At 40.9% G+C, this 15138-nt stretch overlaps 1 protein-coding gene and 1 pseudogene across 3 annotated transcripts in view; one reads left to right on the top strand and one right to left on the bottom strand.

The window, feature by feature from the left end:
* Positions 1-14869, top strand: part of USP18 (ubiquitin specific peptidase 18) — a 65266-nt gene extending 50397 nt beyond the window's left edge. For 2 of the 3 annotated variants that reach the window (XM_053225535.1, XM_053225534.1), the window contains 7 exons: positions 4718-4797; positions 5092-5238; positions 5624-5719; positions 6170-6337; positions 12053-12184; positions 13012-13061; positions 14340-14869. In XM_053225535.1, coding sequence (XP_053081510.1) covers positions 4718-4797; positions 5092-5238; positions 5624-5719; positions 6170-6337; positions 12053-12184; positions 13012-13061; positions 14340-14385 — 719 coding nt within the window. In that variant the 3' untranslated portion in view covers positions 14386-14869. The remainder of the gene's footprint in view (positions 1-4717; positions 4798-5091; positions 5239-5623; positions 5720-6169; positions 6338-12052; positions 12185-13011; positions 13062-14339) is intronic. The other variant, XM_053225536.1, reaches the window with a different exon arrangement.
* Positions 1289-1980, bottom strand: LOC106968461 (myelin-associated neurite-outgrowth inhibitor-like; annotated as a pseudogene).
* Positions 14870-15138: the final 269 nt, after the last annotated feature.

Here is a 15138-nt window from a genome sequence, read left to right as displayed (position 1 = left end):
ATTAGCTGTTGTTATTTCCTGGAGATTCTTTTGAGGGGAATTCTTCCGTTTGGTCATTTTGGATAGTCCCTGGAGTGGTGCAGACCTGCAGGGCACTTCCCCTGTGCTCTGGTGTATAACTGGAGTTGGTGGGCGGGGCCGCAGTCAGACCTGATGTCTGCCCCCAGCCCACTGCTGGGGCCACAGTCAGACTGGTGTGTGCCTTCTCTTCCCCTCTCCTAGGGGCAGGATTCACTGTGGGATAGTGTGGCCAGTCTGGACTACTTGCACACTGCCAGGCTTGTTGTGCTGGGGATCTGGCGTATTAGCTGGGGTGGGTAGGCAAGGTGCACGGGGGCAGGAGGGGCAGGCTTAGCTCGCTTCTCCTTAGGTGATCCACTTCAGGAGGGGCCCTGTGGCAGCGGGAGGGAGTCAGACCCACTGGAGAGGTGGCTCCACAGAAGCACAGCGTTGGGTGTTTTCGCGGAGCAAGCAAGTTCCCTGGCAAGAACTGGTTCCCTATGGGATTTTGGCTGGAGGATGGGCGAGGGAGATGGCGCTGGCGAGCGTCTTTGTTTCTCGCCAAGCTGCGCTCTGTCGTCTGGGGCTCAACAACTCTCCCTCCCGTTGTCCTCCAGCCCTCCCGCTCTCCAAGAGGAGCTGTTAACTTATGACCTCCCAGATGCTAAGTTCCGCTTGCTGTCGGAACACACTCCGTCTGGCCCCTCCACTTTTGCAAGTCAGACTCGGGGGCTCTGCTTGGTCGGCGGGCCGCCCCTCCACCCCAGCTCCCTCCTGCCAGTCCGTGGAGTGCGCACTGCCTCTCCGCCCTTCCTACCCTCTTCTGTGGGCCTCTCATCTGTGCTTGGCTCCGGAGACTCCATTCTGCTAGTTTTCTGGCAGTTTTCTGGGTTATTTAGGCAGGTGTAGGTGGAATCTAAGTGATCAGCAGGACGCATGGTGAACCCAGCGTCCTCCTACGCCGCCATCTTCCTTCTAATCTCTCACCCATTTTTAGTCAGGTTGTGTGTGTGTGTGTGTGTATGTCTTATTGTTGAGTTTTAAGAGTGTTTTTGTATATTTTGGATAACAGTCCTTTATCAGATATGCTTTTTGCAAATATTTTCTCTCGGTTTATGGTTTACCTTCTTATGCTCTTAACATATCTTTCACAAAGCAGAACTTTAAAAAATTTTTTAGATTAATTCTCCCTTTTTTATCATTACAGTTAGCTAAAAAATTGCCAGGCAGCCCACAAAACAGGATTTGCTTTAAGATCAACCTACAGAGTCAGTTGGAGACTGATGGCACTGGGACCTGTTGGGCTGGGCCATAGTAGTGTTTAGCTGAGTGTCAAGAGCATTAAGAAGAAAGTCTGGGTTTGAGGCACCAGGCCTGCAGCACAGCTGTGGAACCTCCATGATGTGACTGCAGAGCTCTATCCTCAGACATTTGTTGGGTGATCACCACTGAGGGGGAACCTAGCTATAAGTGGGGCCCCTGGGGCCAGATACGTGGGCACAGTGCATGGGGACAACAGGAGTTGAGGTGTGGGAGGTCAGGAGGGTACCTGCTGACATGGCCACAGTGGTCCCAGCCACCATACCCATGGTGACACCATTGCCTCTAAGTAGAGGGATGGGATCGGGGTAAATCGCCACCAGCATGCAGTTGGGCTGCACAACTGTGGTGTGGTGGATGATGTGAGGGGGCACTGCCTACTGGGGCTGTGTGTGCATAGGGGCTCTCTTGGGGGTAGGCATTTTGGTAGGGGAAGAGGAGTATGGTGGCACTGCCCCATTGGTGGGGGGACAGGATACTGTGTAAGGTGTGACAGGATTGTAACCTTTTTGGAAGGTAGGATTTGCTCCAGGGTACATATTGGTGGAATAGGCAGGACCTATGGCTGCATAGCCCACAGGGAAACCAGCTGAATAACCAATTTCTTTGGCATTTGCAGAGGGGAACCCCAACAAAACCAGGGCTATAAACAGGATTCATGATTTCAAGAAGGCATTGTGACAGTGGCAGCCTGGGCCAAAGTGCCCAGCTCATGCCAGCCAGGGGCGGTCTCCGCAGTTGGGTTCAGCAAGGATGCAGGGGCTGAGCCTTGAGGCTGGGTCTCTGATGCCACCACTGCCCTGGCTGGCACTTCCAATTGTTCTGCTTCACCCAGCCCACCTCTCCACAACATGTGCTACCCGCAGACGTTCCAGAAAATTTTAATTTTAATGAAGTCCAGTATATCACTTCTTTTTTTATTGTTTGTACTTTGCAGTTGTATCTAAAAAGTAATCACCAAACACAAGGTCTAGGTTTTCTCCTATATTATATTTAGGAGGTCTGTTATATATTTTGAATTCGTTTTCTTAAGAGATGCAAAGTCTGTGTATGGTTTCATTTGTTTTCATATGGATATGCAGCTGTTAAGCAGCACCATTGAGTTAAAAGACTATCTTTGTTCCATCGTATTGCCTTTGCTTCTTTGTCAAAGAGCAGTAATATTGTTTATGTTGGTGTATTCCTGGGATCTCTGTTTCATTCCATTGATCTATTTTCTGTTCTTATGCAATATTACATTGTTTTGATTATTGATATTTTATTAGTTTCAGAATTAGGTCTTTGATTTTATTTTTTCCCTCAATGTTGTGTTGGCTATTCTGGGTCTTTGCCTTTCCAAATAGACTTTGGAATCACTTTTTCAGTATCCATAAAATAACTTGCTGGGATCTTGACTGGAATTGCATTGAGTCTATAGATCAAGTTGGGAAGAACTGGCATCTTGACAATATTGAGTCCTCCTATCCGTGAACATGGTATATCTTTCCACTTATATAATTCTTCTGATTTCTGTCATCAAAATTTATAGTTTTTCTCATATAAATCTTGTATGTATTTGTTTAGATTTATACCTAAGTATTTCATTTTCATGGGTGGTAGTGTAAACAATATTGTGCTTTTAACTTTAAATTTCCCCTTTTCATTGCTTTTTCAGTGAAGCTGCAAGCAGGTCAGATAATAAAAATGATTTTGGTATGGAACTTTTTGAGGAGCTCCAGCCCCAGTCTGCCCCTTCTTCTCATTGCTAGGCTTCTGGTTTCCACAGTTTCCATGTTTGCAAGTTTTGTTTCCAAGTCTACTACAGAGCTGAGAAGAAGGAAATGGGAATAGGCCAAGTTGAAAAGTCTCAAATCCTATTCTCCTTAGGTTCTGCAGTGTTTGTTGAATAAATATGCCTAAGATTTTTGTATACTTTTGGTTAATTTTCAGAGTTCTGAAAAAACCAATTTTCACTTTTTTTGGCCAGCATTTTAATTGCTTTTATGGAGGAGTAGATTTATAGAGACCCTCACTCCACCATTCCAATTGTATTCTCACCTTCATATAGCTTTTCATAATATTTTGTACACCTTAAGGAATTTTTCTTATTCTTCTTTGAATTATGATTTTATGGATACTTGTCTTCCACTAGAATTTAGGTTTATTGGGGATAGTAACTTTATCTAGCATGTACAATGCCATGCACATAGAAGGTTTTCAGTAAATATGGATTGAGCAAATATCCCTGTATTTTTTAGATGTATCAGGACTCTTGGCTTTGCTATGGTCAGATAAAGCAAAATGTCTCCAAATGGCAAGGTGATCTAACATCCTTTGTGTCCAGAGTTGCCTCCATAATTCCCTGGGGACAGCATAGGTTCAGCCCTAGTTCCACTCTGTCTTTAGGTTAGGGATTATTACCCAATGATTAAATTAATTCATTCAACTCATATATAGTGTTCACCTGTTATGTGCCAGGTATTGTGCTGGTGCTGTAGATAAGAGAATAAGACTGATAAGAGTCTTTGCCTCCATGGTGCTTATGGTTTAGAGAAGAGACAGACCAAAACAAAATGAAATCCAAAAACATTAAGTACAAATTGTAGTAAGTATTGGTGTTGAGATAGCTGACATGAATATTTACTACATTTACAATAACTTGCATGTTATGTTTTCTTGCAATGTCTTCTTTGCATGTTGGCAGACATCTATCCTTTTGTAAAATAATACTCAGTGTGTTTTTCATATTCGTTGTCTTCCTAGGTTTCTTTTGAACAACAGAAATTCATTTATATATGTACAGAATATTTTAGCCTTACATTTACTTATATAACATATGAAGAATTCAGTGCTTAATTCCCATCTCCTCTTAGCTAGCATCATCTAACACTGAGATGGTCCTTTCCTTGTTTGTTCTCCTAGATACCTTTGGGGAAGACCTGGGTCAGATATGAGCATTAGGAAACTGCTAAATTTCTGGGGAATGAGAAAAGAAATTAAATAAAGGTACAGAGAAATTAGTGGCCATTAGAGTCCAATTAAGGTATTGGCTTGGCTTAAAAATAGGAGAGGAGAGAATGCACTATTGCATATTGGTTTTATCTAGCTGGGTCCCACAGTAGAGGCCAGTAGGTATGAGTGGCCAGTCAGGGGAAGGGAAACTTCTGTGATGCAGTCAGACTGGATTTTAAGTTTTAAGAGGAGTTCTCAAAAATAAAAAACAAGTTTATTTTTCATTTTTAATTAATGCCTACCATCGAGTGTAAATTTAGCCTGAAAAGCTGAGGTGGAGGGAGTGAAGGCTAGAAGAGGACAAAGTGATGAGTGTTCATGCGTATCTAGGTAGCTAGGGCACAAGGGCATAGGAAATGTCCTTGGTGACCTCATTGATCAAGCTGTTACTTTTCTCTTTGGCCAGTGTTTGTCCAGCATGATGCTGCTCAACTCTACCTCACAGTCTGGAACCTAATTAAGGACCAAATCACAGATGTGGACTTGGTAAGATGTTAGAACTAAAGAACTCAGAAGTTTAAGATGCTGCTCATTTAGCTCATTCAGCTATCATCAATATAATGTATAGAGAGGATTAAAAGAGAAAATCCACATAAATACTTATCACAATTCCGTAATATTATTACTGTTATTATTTTGTACCTTTTTGAAGAGCAAAGAGAATCAGTGGCTGCCATTTCTGGAGCTTCTGTCTGGTGGATATCATTTCTGGAAATTCCCCTCACCTGTTTTGTTTATGGCTTTGTACCCTTCTTTCCTCTCACTTCCTCTCTCTTGCAGGTAGAGAGGCTGCAGGCCCTATATACAATCCGGATGAAGGAGTCCTTGGTTTGCCTTGAATGTACAACGGAAAGGAGCAGAAATAGTAGCATGCTGACCCTCCCCCTTCCTCTTTTTGATATGGACTCAAAGCCCCTGAAAACCCTGGTGAGGAATTCCTCTTGGTGAATTTGCTGTTCCCATAAACCCAGTGCTGCCAGTGTGCTCTTGCTTCTTTAATCCACCTTTGGCTTTTAAAAAATAATTTCTGTTTCCTTTGCACAATTCTAAGTTCCCCTTTGATTTGGTGAAAACCTTTCTTTCCTTTTACTTCCTTTCCTCATGCTGCTACCTTAACAAATGCTCCCTCCTGTTTTTCCTTCACATCAGTAGGTACTTTTGGAAATCCTGCCACATGCATCACACTGGGCCAGATGGTAAGGGGAACAAGGAGAGAATCAGAAGGAAAGCTTAAATCCTCATCTGTAGGGTGATGTGTTATACTGTATATGGTAAATACCAACTCTGCTTTTTCTTTGTTCTCCTGGGACAGGAGGATGCCCTTCGCTGTTTCTTCCAACCCAGGGAGTTATCAGGCAAAAGCGAATGCTTCTGTGAGAACTGTGGGAAGAAGACTTGTGGGAAGCAGGTACTTGCTCCCTAAAACCAGAAGCTTCCCGACTCTGGGGTTGTCCTTGGTAGATTTCCTAATGGAGGCCTTGAGGGTACCTTGTGATGGTTGAGGGAGGGAATCCATATCAGGCTAGCAGCCTGGGATCTGGGGCTTCTGATTATCAGAGGCCCATCACTGAGAGGAGCAGAGCCTTTTAAAAGATAAGAGGAGAATATCCAAGGGAAGCATGCAGAGTTCCCCCCATAGGGTTAGACTAGCTCTCTAGAGCAGCCTCTGTAGTTTCCCTGAGCTCTGGTACCTGTGGGAGAGCTCAACAGATTCAGCAAATGGGGGCCCTTAATTCTGTATTATATCATTCTTACCTCTCTTTTTGGGAAGAATATATGATCAGCTCTGGTATTTCTCTGAATCTACCCATTTCAAGGGCCTTAGGACTTCATTTCCACAGTAATTTTGGTTTTTCAGGTCTTGAAGCTGACCCATTTGCCCCAGACCTTGACAATCCACCTCTTGCGGTTCTCCATCAGGAATTCGCAGACAGAAAAACTCTGCCACTCACTTTATTTCCCCCAGAGTTTGGATTTAAGTCAGGTCCTTCTGATTGAGGAAGACCTCTGCAGTGCTGAGGAACAGGTGAGAAGCTCCTCAGTTCCCTTCCATTCTCCTCTTCAGACCACTTGTCTGCTTGATTTTGCTTCTCCTCCCCTAAGGTGCTTGAAGTCACCCACTCAACAGAGATGGCACTTTTGGGCATCTCATCTGTGTCATTGTATCATCTCAGAAATCATGGCCTCTGCTGGCCATGCTTGGGGTACACAAAGGGAGGGAAACTCATCGGCAGCTACTTGGTGTGATTCATAGAAACATATTCATACATTCAAGAAATATTCTTTTTAAAACAGTATTTTAATGATGTGTGTTCCTGAATAACAATGATAGGTTGTTACTACCATACTACTATCAACAACATTTGCTGTTTATGGTTGCTTTTCTTTTAAGAATCCAGAGACTTTATTTCTAAATATTGAGCTTTGGTTTATGTACTTCACAGCACTGAGAGAGGAAAAGAACCCATAACTCTCTTTCCACTTAAATATGGTATGTAATACATATACATAGGTAAACACAACATCTTGGGTTCTAAATATAATATCAACCTAACTTTCTTCCTGAAACAGTTTATGCCTACTTTGAGGATAGTAACAAGAGAGCCAGTTCATTTAGGTCAAATTTAATCAAAGTAAAGTTGAATTCAGTTGTCCTGAGCTGGTAACTTATTGGGAAATTCTGAGGAAAAGATATGACATAAATATCTTTTCTTAGTTTTGAAATGCTACATTTAGTAAATGAAATATATATATATATAATTATATATGTATATGTGTGTGTATATATACATATATACACACATATATATGTGTGTGTGTGTATATATATATATATATAGTCCATAAAGGATATATCCTTTATATATCCTTTTATGGACTGTTTTGTTCATTCTTTGTTTGCTATTCATGTTCTAGAACCCTGGTATTTTAAAAATTGAAGCCTGATAATATAGTAGCTCCTATATAACATGGTTTCTTTGCCTATTTAGTATATATACATTTTGTAAGATTATTATTTTCTGTCCTTTGAATTTTCCTTATTTCTGTTTGTGTACTATGAAGTATATCTTAATGAAATAATATATTAAAATTTTATTCCATTTAAAAAAACATTGTTATAGAAAATCTTGAATATGTAGCAAAGTAATGGGGAATTATACAATGAATCCCCATGTCTTTCAAGCAGCTTAAAATTTATCAAGATTCATGCCCAATCTTGCTTTACCAACATCCTCATCCTCTTCTTTCTCCAACCCTCTACTGGATTATTTTGAAGCACGCCTCAGACACCATGCCATTTCATTTAAAGTATTTCATTATGTCATTCTAAAGAATAAAAGAAAAGTATTGGATCACAAATGTAGACTTAGGAAACTCAGTGACTCCATAAAATGTAATACCATAGGAATCCCAGAAGAAGAGAAGGAAAAAGGGCAGAAGGTGTAAGGAGCTAGCCAAGGAGCTAGAAAAGAATGCTGGGCTAGGTGTAAGCAGCTCCAGCTTCCACTGGGGGCACTGTGTTGCTCACTGAAGTCTGTCAGTGCTGATAGGCAGGGCGAAAATGGTGTCACCCTGCTCTCTCCTCCCTGGAGTAGGAAGTTCATGCTTGCCACTGTCCAGGAATCCCTCACAGAAGAGCGAACAGTCTCCCCTCTTGTGTCCCTGGCTTCTGTGAAATTCCTGTCTTCACCCTGTGTCTGAGCTGTCTACCTGCCAGGCAGCATAGTTCTGTTTTATTTCAGGCATATGGCTGTGTTTCAAAACTTCAAATTTTAGGGACCCGGTGTGGTACAGACATGGCACTGATCCTATGGAGGAGGGTCTCACCACACTGCAGCTTGTGCTGGTTTGTCTCAGAAAAGCAGAATCATGCAAAGGCTTGGAATTTATGGTAAAGTGCAGCAAAAAGCTGGCACCAAGGTTTGCTGCCCTCAGCCAGGTGTCTCTGTCACTATGTTAATGAATGGAGCAGCACATTTGGGCCCACCAACTTTTTGTCCCCAGAGATTCCATGCCACCTCTCCCAAATGCACTCCAAGAAGGGGAACTGCTTCTCCCAGTGACCCAGGAGATTCTCAAACCATGCTTTCTGCTCCTGGGCCTCTGGCTTCTTCCCTATAGGAGCACTACTGTGCCCACCAGGTGGAGCCTAGCAGTGGTGCAGACTTCTAAAACTTCAGACTTTGAGCTCCACTCTTTGTAAAAACCTGCAATAATCAGCCACTCTAGTTTCCTAGTCAGTGGTTTTAGTGAAGATGTTTCCCTTGTGCAAACCCTTGTGCACTGCTTTCTGTTTCTCTGATTGCTACAAGATCAAGGCTCTCTCCCTTCCATACCACCCGCAGTTGTTTTATCCCTGGAATCACATCTCTGCAGCTCCTACCTTTCATGATGTGGCTTCTTTTTTCCCTCTGGTTCTGCAGGTCATTCTCTCAGCATTCAGATTGACTTATTGGGTGTGTTGGAATGATTTCGTATTTATCTAGCTGTTTTTGAGGGCTGAGGCAAGTATAGGGACCCCCTACTGCTCCGCCACCTTAACTCAAGTGTATCCATTCATCTATTGATGGACACTTGGGCTGCTTCCATATTTTGGCTATTGTAAATAATGCTACAATAAACATAGGGTTCATGTATTCCTTTCAATTAGTGTTTTTGCATTTTTTGGGTAAATACTGAGTAGTATGATTACTAGATCATAGGGTAGTTCCATTTTTTACTTTTTTGGGGGAAACTCCATACTGTTTTCCATAGTGGCTGCAGCAGTTTTCACTCCCGCCAATAGCATATCTCATAATTTCCTATTGTCACTAATGCCCAGTCAATATTTAGGTTTCTGTGACCTATACATTGGTTTATTTGAACCTAGATCCCAACAAAGTCTACACTTGCATTTGCCTAAGTTTCCATCCTTCCTTCCTCTTCTCTTTCCCTCCTTCCCTCTACTTCTCCCTGCCTTTCTTTCTTTTAGGTTAAGTTTCTTTTTTTTTTTTATAATTTTTTTTAATGTTTATTTTTGAGAAAGAGAGTGCTAACAGAGGAGGGGCAGAGAGAGGGAGACACAGAATCCAAAGAAGGCTCAGAGTTCCTAGCTGTCAGCACAGAGCCTGACATGGGGCTCGAACTCATTAACTGCAAGATCATGACCTGAGCCTAAGTCAGACACTTAACCAACTGAACCACCCAGGTGCCCCTAGCTTAAGTTTCTTTTAAATTTCTTCCCCTCTTTTTCTTGTCCTTGAGTTTCATTTTGTTGAAGGTTTTCAAAAAAAAATATCCAGAATTTGCTGGTTGGTGTTATTTAACATGTTCCTTTATCCTTTGTATTTCTTATAAATAATTAGAGCTAGGTATTGCTCTGCATTTTTTTTTTTTACAATTTTTTTTTCAACGTTTATTTATTTTTGGGACAGAGAGAGACAGAGCATGAACGGGGGAGGGGCAGAGAGAGAGGGAGACACAGAATCGGAAACAGGCTCTAGGCTCTGAGCCATCAGCCCAGAGCCCGACGCGGGGCTCGAACTCACGGACCGCGAGATCGTGACCTGGCTGAAGGCGGACGCTTAACCGACTGCGCCACCCAGGCGCCCCGCTCTGCATTTTTAAAGTCTAGTGTAAATTCCCAAATGAAAATACATAATAATTTGAGTTCTCCCTTTTGGGTGACTTAGCTTCATTTGCACTACCCTCACCCCTGTCTCCCATATTGATAGTTTTTCAAAGTCTCAGATTAGGGATATTATTTGACTGTGTTAAGATAAAAGAATAACGTATTTATGACTAATGTTGAGATCCTTCTCACAATCAATCCAAACTCCATCTCTCCCACCACTATTCCCATTTCTTTAAAAATTTTTTTTTTAAATTTTTTTTGTTTTCTTGAGAAAGAGAGAGAGCGCACTTGAGTGGGGGAGGGGCAGAGAGAGAAGGAGACACAGAATCCAAAGCAGGCTCCAGGCTCTGAGCTTTCAGTGCAGAGCCCAACGTGGGGCCCAAACTCATGAGCCATGAGCTCATGACCTGATCTGAAGTCGGCTGCTTAACTGACTGAACTACCCAGGTACCCCTACCACTATTCTCTTTTCACAGAAAATTCTCTCTTATCTTCAGTTTCTAAGATTTGAGAGAGTAGAATGACTTACTGCCAAATCTAATGGATGATTTTTGGTCCTTCCCTTACTTGATCTTTTTGTAATATTCTGTTATTGATCCTACTCTCCTTCAGAATCTACCATAAGCTTTCCTCATATGGCTTCTTTCTCTATTGGTGGATCCTTTCCTGCCCATGATTTTATTAGCATATAGTTTTCCATTATTTGTCCTATCCATTTTTCAAATTTCATCTCATTCATTCTCATGATTTTGGTAATCACCTCAAACTTAAGACTTCCAAATTTGTATCTCCTGTCCAGGTCTTACACTTGAGCTCCAAACCAGTGTATTCACCTCTACTGAATGTTGTCACATAGTCCCCAAATTCATTATCTTTATTCCCAAACAGCTCTGTTTCATACTTAACTTCATAGTACCAATATTTTCTTAATTTCCAAGCCAGAGATGCCTCCTACTTGCCCCTTCCCCAATACCCCAATATCCAGTCCTTGGTTATTTATGCCTAATTTTGTGCAAATATGCCCCCTCAGTCTCACCTTTAGTCTCACTTTCTTAGTGTAGCATAGGGATTAAGAGCTTAGGCTTTGAGGCCAGACAGGTCTGGGTTGGAATTCTGCCTTTTCTAGTTATAAGCTCTGACCTTTGGGTAAATTACTTTACCTCCCTGAGCTTAGATTCCACCTTTGTGAAATAGGATTTATATCACCACCCAGCTTAACATGATTTTTATGAATATTAGATGAAATAACTCATGTAAAGACATAGCTAAATGCATAGCAAATGCCAAAGGTTAGCTAATAATTAATTATTATGTTAAGAATGATTATTATCATTTTGGTGACTACTACTGATAGTCACTGTCTAGACTATAGCCATTTTTCTTGCATTGTAGTGGTACCCAAACTGATCTCATTGGCCTCTACCTCACTTGAACTCTCATTCCATTTTTCAAACCACATTATTTCAGTATTTTTCTCAAACACAAATCTGATGATGCTTTTTCTCTGCTTAAACTTATGATGGGTCCCAATAATTCTAATTCTTATTATTAAAAAAATCACTAAATTTTACACCTGAAACTAATATTACCCTGTATGTTAACTAGCTGGAATTTAAATAAAAACTTGAAAAAAATTAGATAAAGTTCTAGTTCCTGACTTGATTTTTGTAGCCTCATCTCTTGTGACTTCCCAGAAACCTCTCTGACTTCCATTTCCTCAGCATGCTCTGTTCTGTTACACTGCAAAGCCTTTGCAATTTCTGGGTCCATTGAGTATACCTCCTTCCTATAACTTGTCTTCTAATCTTATTCATTGTTCAAGATCAATTCAAGAATGTCTTCTTTGGGGAGCTTTTCTTAGATGATTGTTCCTTTTTCTCTTTTGGGGCAAAAGTTGAGTCTTCCCAAATTTACCTGTAAATATACCTAGTATAAAATATGGCATTTTAATTCTGGCTTAACTAATCATGAGATTCTTGAGTTCAAAGACTATTTTCTAGTCCCCTTGAAGTACCAGTGCCTGGCACAGAGTAGGCAGTAAAATATGTTATGAAATAATGTTTCTTTATTCTATGGTTAGAAAAAAGGGATGATAGGTGAATAATTTTGTGCCTTATGTCCCTCCAGCTTGGAAGACAGTATGAGCTCTTTGCTGTGGTTGCCCATGTTGGGGCAGCTGACTTTGGTCATTACTGTGCCTATATCCAGAATTCTGTGGATGGAAAATGGTTCTGCTTCAACGACTCCAATGTTTGTTGGGTGAGGAACATTGTCCAAAATGTTGTCCTGGATTAGCCACTTCTAATAAATTATGAACCCAGGACTAGATGGGTCCTTAAGGTCGGGACACATTGTGGGCCTGTTTTCTCTGTGTGTGCAGCCCTTAAACAAGTCCTTTTCTTAAAAAAAAACATTTTTTAAATTCAGGTATAGTTAACACAATGTTAGTTTCAGGTGTATAGTATAGTGATTCAATGAGTTTATACATTATACTGTGCTAACCACAAGTATAGCTACCTACCATCTGTCACCATAAAACACTATCAGAGTATCACTGACTATAGTCCTTATGCTGTGCCTTTTATTCCTGTGACTTATTCATTACATAAGTGGAAGCTTGTATCTCCCATTCCTCTTCACCCGTTTTTCCCATCCCCCACCCACTCCCTCTACCAACCATAAGTTCGTCCTCTGTATTTATAGGTCTGATCCTGCTTAAAGTCCTTTCCTGCATCAAGTCCCCATCTGGTGTATAGCCCTATAAGAATCCACTTAGCTCATTGTCTAGGTTTTTGGTGTTCTAGGCTCAGTGCCCTGCAGCTTCATGCTTGTGGGAAACTTATAGAGAGCCAGAAGAGTTAGATATATGTAAGTTAGAACCAAGCATAACCAAAAATAGAAGGACCAGTGTACTAAAAGAGGCTTCATATACATGGCATCCTATCATTGGATGATTCAGGTCTTGGGAGGTACCAGGGAGGGGTTTGTCTGGATACGTGACAGAGGGTAAATTGTAGCACCCTATACTCTGGATGCTTAACATATGTGAGCTGGATACTTCACTTCATCTGTTTATGTACTTCCAGGTATCCTGGGAAGACATCCAGTGTACTTATGGAAATCATAACTACCGCTGGTAAGAGAAGTGTTTGAGTGATGGAAACCCAGTGAGTTTACACAGGTTTCTTAGTGCTGTATGAAACTCTCATGAATTCAGCTGCCGCTTATATTTGGGTAACTCCCCAGTGACTGTTAAGCCTCATCTCTGAATACCCATATTACCATACCATGCTTTTTTCACAATTTAGATTCCAACAATACTAAACTATAAGTAGCTCCCCAAACATCATATCCTCCATGGTTTTACACATGCAGTTCCTGATCTGTCTTTCCCTCTCCTAATTTATTATTAAGGCAAACTCCCACCATGCTTTAATGTCTCTGCTCATGGCTTTTCCTACTCTATAAAGCCTTCACTGATTGACCCCAGCAGATTTGTAGGGACTTCTCATATGCTTGCTCTGCACTTTAAGCATACCTCATTTATAGAAAGGACCTCCCTGTTTTGTAATTGTTTGCATATATAACTTTTTTTTACATTAGACCATGAACTTTTTGCGAGCAAGGATCATTCTTTTTTCTTTGTCCAGTACAGTGGCTTGCATTTAGTAAATAGTGATAAATATATTTAAAAAAAAATCAACAACTACAGAGGGGAAGCTAGAGAGAAAAAAAAGCTGGATGAAGTTAAAGCAGAGACTTTGTAAGTTTTTTCAGATGAGTTTCTGGGTTGCAGTGACATTGTACACCAAAGGTGATATTTGAAATTATTTCAGCTAAGTAGGACTGATCACTTGAAAAATAATGAATTAGGTGAAATTTGTGTTTTAAATTCTCTTACAATCTTCTACTTTTTATCTTTTCTTCTGAACATCCCTCTTAGATACGCACTCTTTGTCACTTTCTGGTCGTCAGTGATTGTCCCATTATTTATATCAGAGTTTGACAAACTTTCTCTGTAAAGGGCCAAAGAGTAAATATTTTAGGCTTTGTGGGCCACACAGTCTCTGTTGCAACCACTCAACTCTGCCCTTGTAGCACAAAAGCAGCCACAGATGACACATGAATGAATGAGTGTGGCTGTGTTCCAGTTAAATTTATTTTAAAAAACAGGGCTATATTTGGCTTGTGGACAGGTAGTTTGTCAACCCATGATACAGATGTTAACTAATAGAAGCTTAATGGCTATTTTCTCAGGTTACCCATTTTCTTCCCCTCTGAGATAATGGATAAATGAAGACTTGATCCAATAACCAGAAACTTTTCTGATGCTTGTCCTATCATGAGTTAAAAACATATCACTTAACTATGAATGTTCCATTTCTGTTATGTTGCATTTTTTTTTTCTTTCTAGGCGGGAAACTGCATATCTTCTGGTTTACATGAAGATTGAATCCTAATGGATGTACCCTAAACTGTCAGAGACTGACAAAGTTTCATTTTCCTTTTCTATCCCTGGATCTGCTGACTCTCTCAAGAGATTTTGCAGTGAGAAGGATCATTTTCAAATTGTGTAGTTAAATTTTATTTATAATCGGGGTTGATTATCAAAATATTTACCAGTAACTCTGCATGGGTCTTGATCAGTCAGAATAGATACTTCCACTGGCTAGAGCCAGGACCTGAGTGCTTCCTGCTGTGGAAGGCATGAATCCTTTAGTTAGGAGAGTAGAGGGGGTCGAAGTGTTCCCAGGGGAGGGGAAACCAGGCCAACAATTGTAATGGGAGGCATTCAGGTGGCAAGGGGCAGTGGTAAGGAAGTATTTCAGTATTTTACAGCTAGTTTGACTGTACTGGTATGTACTGGCAGAATATTATTTTTGTTTATAATTTAAAACAATTTTAGAACCCATACTACTTTAACAAAAGTGAAGTGTTTTATAATTGTTATTCATTTATTTGACAAATATGTATTGATCACTTACTCTCCGAAAGGTAGTGTGCTAGGCACCATAATGAATAAAGTTCTTTTTTCCAAAGGAGTTTTCAGTTTAATGGGGGGGGAGGGGGTAATTAAAATGCATAAGATACTGAGGGTTTGTGCTACAGGAGTTCAAAGTAAAGTGCAATATTTCTATTTTAGGACCATGTGATAAGCCACAAGGCTGGAAAGGAGGTTAGGATGGAGGACAGTCCATTTACAGGGATAAATA

Source organism: Acinonyx jubatus, chromosome B4 (assembly GCF_027475565.1).
Source record: "Acinonyx jubatus isolate Ajub_Pintada_27869175 chromosome B4, VMU_Ajub_asm_v1.0, whole genome shotgun sequence".
Classification (NCBI taxonomy): Eukaryota; Metazoa; Chordata; class Mammalia; order Carnivora; family Felidae; genus Acinonyx; species Acinonyx jubatus.
This window is presented reverse-complemented; position numbering and strand designations above follow the sequence as displayed.